Source organism: Aplysia californica, unplaced genomic scaffold (genome assembly GCF_000002075.1).
Source record: "Aplysia californica isolate F4 #8 unplaced genomic scaffold, AplCal3.0 scaffold00199, whole genome shotgun sequence".
NCBI classification, from domain to species: Eukaryota; Metazoa; Mollusca; class Gastropoda; order Aplysiida; family Aplysiidae; genus Aplysia; species Aplysia californica.
In genome coordinates this window covers 337077-341852 of record NW_004797469.1, presented here as the reverse complement: position 1 = coordinate 341852, position 4776 = coordinate 337077, and the positions used below count along the sequence as shown (strand labels likewise).

The following is a 4776-nucleotide window of genomic DNA, read 5'->3' as shown; positions in this document are numbered from 1 at the left end:
GTGAACAGAGTAAGTCTGATTCCCTGTAAGGACTTCTCTGTTGACACCCACCCCTTGGCGCTCATATGACCTTATGCAGTTGCGAGCACCGCAAAACCCTCTACAAAAAAAAACCAAAGGGCGTGTAGATTAATTTATTTGGGATACTTTTGACACACTGCAATTTTTTTTTCAATTCTTTTGAAAATCTTATAAAGAGTTTTACGGCACCAGCAACTCAAGTCACATAAGTGCCGAAGATTAGAAAGATGTTACTAGAGAGTAACATACAAAGTAAAAGAGGAGAGATATATATATACTACGGCACGCCGATAGGTGTTTGATAGGTTAGAGGGTGTAAACCAGACCAGAGCATCCACAAACCGCCCGGTTTGGAAATCTATATTTGCGATCGATAAGTTGAAGAGTGAGTTCAGTCTTTCCTACCACAATTAGATTTTTATAATGAAAGCAAAATGAAGTATGCTTTCATTTGGTCATCCTCTCCATGATAAAACTTCCATCAAATCACTTCATTTTCTCGTAAAATTTAAGTCTGTTTCTTTTTTAAACATAGCTTTTGTGTTTTACTTTATAGCATGCTGTGTTATGTGTAGGTGTAACAAATTACAACAATGATACCTTTTTTGGCAGGTTGGGGAGAACTGAAATTTTGATACTCTTGCTGATTTTATGATTCCTATATTTATAGTACTACACGTACTTATTTCTACATTGTGAAGTGATGGGTCATATTTTGGGGCGAATTGTATCCTTCATTGGATTCAAAATTAATTTGCACTAAATGAATGCTTTCAAATCTATTTTATCCTAAAATATGAATGAATCGTGTGGCCTATACTTCTAGAAATGAAATCCAGTATATCAACATATTTTGTCTATGGGAATTGTTTTCTTTTGTAAAATTTGTAATGGCTGTAAAATTTATCGCCTTGTTCATTGTTTCTAGTTGTTTATACTCTGTAAAGTTTAATTTCTTTCTTGCTGGTAACCCTGGATGACTTGTGCTCAAATGAGGTTTGACTATTTTTCAAAGATCAAAAAGAAAAATTATAGGGCGACTTTTGTGTCAACATTTTTTTCTGAAACATCTATTTGTGTCATGACCTGGTGGAATCAGGTCCTCATCAATTTTTGGACCTGTGAAGTTTTTGATATCATTTGAAAGCTTATTCATTTGCCTTGCTTTCGTTTAAAAAATGGCCGGCTCTATTTCTCCGAACGTTCGGGAAAATAAACTTGAACTCTATTTCTCAGAACGTTCGGGAAAATAAACTTGAACTCTATTTCTCCGAACAGTTTCAGTTCTTGAGATTTGTTGATAATAAGCGAATTGAGTGTGTGTGTGTGTCTAAGTGTGTGTGTGTGTGTGTGTGTGTGTGCATGCCTGTGTGTGTGTAAGTGGGCATGTGTGTGTGTGTAAGGTGTGGGGATTTTTTTTTTTTACATGAAGGATATTAGTTTTTGCTTGGTGTCTAAATGCAAAATAGGCTACTGCCAAGGTCGAGCTGTCTTGTTTTCTCGCTGTACCTTTTGAAGTATAGTCCGGGAACGTTGCCCCTACCACAACTGAAGTATCTGAATATTCAGGTATTTAAAAATCTCTAGCTCTAGAAATTGAATTTGATGTGAAAAATGCTTCTTCCCAGTCCTCGCAGAATGGCAGAATGAAAGGATGACTCCTAAATCTTGCAAATAACCCTCAAAATCACGAGATCGGAAACCGTTCGGAGAAATAGAGTTCAGCTTTATTTTCCCGAATGTTCGGAGAAATAATCAAGAAGGTGGGGTAGCCTGGTTTCAGTGGTGAAATTAATGAGAAAATGGCCGCCAAAGTTTGGTAACTTCAATAGCTTTTAAGAGTCTTTGAAAACTGAAAATTACGTATTTTGTGGCCTTTAAACAAGGTTTTTCAATAAAATTCACATGGAAATGTGTTTTCATCTGAACAGAAAAGGTGTTGAGCCAAAAGCAAAATTTCAATAACAATGCCAAACTGGTGGAAAAATGCCGTTTTCTTCAATTTCATTATTTTGCAGAGCGTCTGATTTTACCACGATGCCTCACTTTTAATTTCTCTTGTATTTCAGCTGTATGAAATTGATGAGGATGAAGAAGGTTTTCCAAGATTGGAAGTTGTGGTTCCAAGAGAACTCGCATCTGGTTTTATCAACAATAAAAAAGAAAATTATAAATTCAGGTAAAAGTGTACTTTATTCAGTGGTCATTTAGAATTCGAAAATAATAGCCACCCAATAGGATAACATGGACACCTTAATCTTTTTAAACTCACTGACTGCCGCCTATATCAGCAGAATGAATCCATTGGGGCCAGCCAAATGAAAGATGTTTGAAAAGTCATACACTCTGTACTATATAAAAGATCTGCACAAAAATTTGCATTTAATACAACACGAAAAAGGTTTGATTAGATACAAACAAATTATCATAAATAGTTATGGAGCTATGAATATTTAATTTAACCCTATTTTTACACATTACATGTATTTTACAGACTTTGTCTCATTTATCAGTGAACATTACATGCACAAGTATTTGTTTAGTAAATGGTTGCGTATAAAAAATTCTTTATAGGGGGTCAGTTTCAAGAAGATAAAGTTTCAGGAGTTCCTGTAAACTTGGGATTAGAGGGATGGCCTTAAATTAGTTGTCCACTCTTTATTGTCACCACTAGCTGATAGTGGGTCCACAGTAAATGCTGCCGGTCTCTTAGATGCATAGCCATAGCATCTTTGATGTAATTGTTAGGCACTGCACTGTAGCACACAGAAAAATGAGTTCAATTCCCGTGTTCTCTTTAGTTGGGTCTATGATGTCCTTTGGATTCATGCCTTTCTTCTGTCTGTAGTCATTTTCATTATCCAGTTTAGGGCAAGAAGGAACAAAAAAGGTTACAGTATCCCTGTTTCACCTCCTTGTGTATCTAGAAGCTACTGGTAAATTGGCTGTAGTGGATGACTCTGCAGCTTGTATCATTGTATTTTTCTTAAATTGGTCTTGTTTTTCCAAGATATCATAATGACTGAGAATTTTCCATAAGCCATAATGTGTCACAATAGATGCTGCATTCTCACTAAATTGATTAGAACTGGTGAGTTCCATTCCAGTGATGCTCTGCTATGATTCATATAGAATCTATGTAATCTGGTCTTAAGAATCCTGCTTCGGCTGTCTCTTAATCTTAGATAAAAGGATCTTTTGTCTTTTTCACTAATTCCAATATAATGAGTACTTTACTTATGATTGACAATAGAGTTATCCCGTTCCGCAGAAGTTTTCTTGAAGTGTCCTTCTTTCTGGTCCTTTTGGAATTCTTTGTCATCTTAGATCTTCTAAAAATGTGGAGGGGGGATGCCACCTGTTGTCTCTTTATCTATTTTGATCTAACTTAAGCAGCTGGTTTTGATGAAGATGCATCACTAGTTTCAGATCTCTAGATGATATTTTTAGGGGGAAAAACATATTCAGGATCATTATCAATGTCACTGAATGAGTTATGATCTTATAAGTTTAATATTGTGTGGCTTCGTCTATTTCTCTTTTTGCCTTCCTCCATGCTGATATAAAATAGACAACGTCACGTGAACAGTGTTCAGGTTGGCAGTTTAAAAAGAAGATCACCCTGAAGCTGCTTATGCTAAAGAATTCTGGTATGAATTAAAGAAAATGGAAGTGGCTGTATTTTCAACCACTGAACCCATGTTGGTAACAAATGTTCTACTAGTACAATAGATAAAAACTATTCAGAAGATCGATATCACAGAGAGTGCGAAGATGGGAGACAGACTTTGCCAAAATAATGTCACAAATGTTGTGATGTTGGGAGTCAGGAGTTGACACTGACATCAAGCTTGAGTACAATGTAGACATAATTTATTTTCCGCTCTTACTATGATTTCTTTTTCTATGCAACTCATGTACCGCGTATTTTCCAATATGGCGTTATCTTCAATAAGAGACTTCTCTGCATAACATTTTTTAAAGATTTACTTTATAAAAAAGGGAAGGAGAGGTGGCAGGATCAGCTATGCAATTATTTAGTTACTTGTATGAAATGTAATCCTGTGTGTATTTTTTTTTTCTTCAGATTTGACAAAGTTTTTGACCAAAAAACAAATCAGGATGAAATTTTTTTGAATGTGGCGAAGCCAGTGATAGATAAGTGAGTACATAATATATATTCTATATATTCATACTTTGGGTGAAGGTGTAGCCTAAAGAAAGAACTTTTGCTGCTTCACCAGAACACACAAAGTAGGATTACTCCCGCTACATTGGCAAGAAAAATGTTGAAACATACATTTTATTTCAATTCGTGTTCTGCCGAAATGTGGTAATTTGTGTAGAAATTGCAATCTTTTCTTTTGTTAAAGACATGGCTTTCATTATTTAATATTGTTCAGATGTCCAGTCAAATATGACTTTTGGTTTGACCACTGAATATGCTGCTGGTCATATGTGGACAGTACAGTCTTAACAGGTTAAATCCGTTAGCATCATTTCAAGAATTCCATAATGTTATTTCACTTTTACGTTTTTGTCGGATGGATTATTTTGATTATTAGAAGTGATTGCCGGTAATTTTTTTCCATACCATTTAGAATCTTTGTAGTTTGTCTTTTGTTTAAATCAACAGTAATTATCAACACAGAATGATCTAAACTGAAGAGTATAACATCTGATTTACATGGCTTCTGTAGTGTCCTTATTACTTGTGAGAATGGAAAAATGACCCTTTTAAAGGGAAGGGATGGG

At 35.2% G+C, this 4776-nt stretch overlaps 1 protein-coding gene across 1 annotated transcript in view; it reads left to right on the top strand.

Moving 5' to 3' along the window:
• Window positions 1–4202, top strand: part of LOC106011846 (kinesin-like protein KIF6) — a 13847-nt gene extending 9645 nt beyond the window's left edge. Inside the window, exons 2-3 of the mRNA XM_013082904.2 lie at window positions 2091–2200; window positions 4109–4202. Of these exons, the coding sequence (XP_012938358.1) occupies window positions 2091–2200; window positions 4109–4187 (189 nt within the window). The 3' untranslated portion in view covers window positions 4188–4202. The remainder of the gene's footprint in view (window positions 1–2090; window positions 2201–4108) is intronic.
• The last annotated feature ends 574 nt before the right edge of the window (window positions 4203–4776 follow it).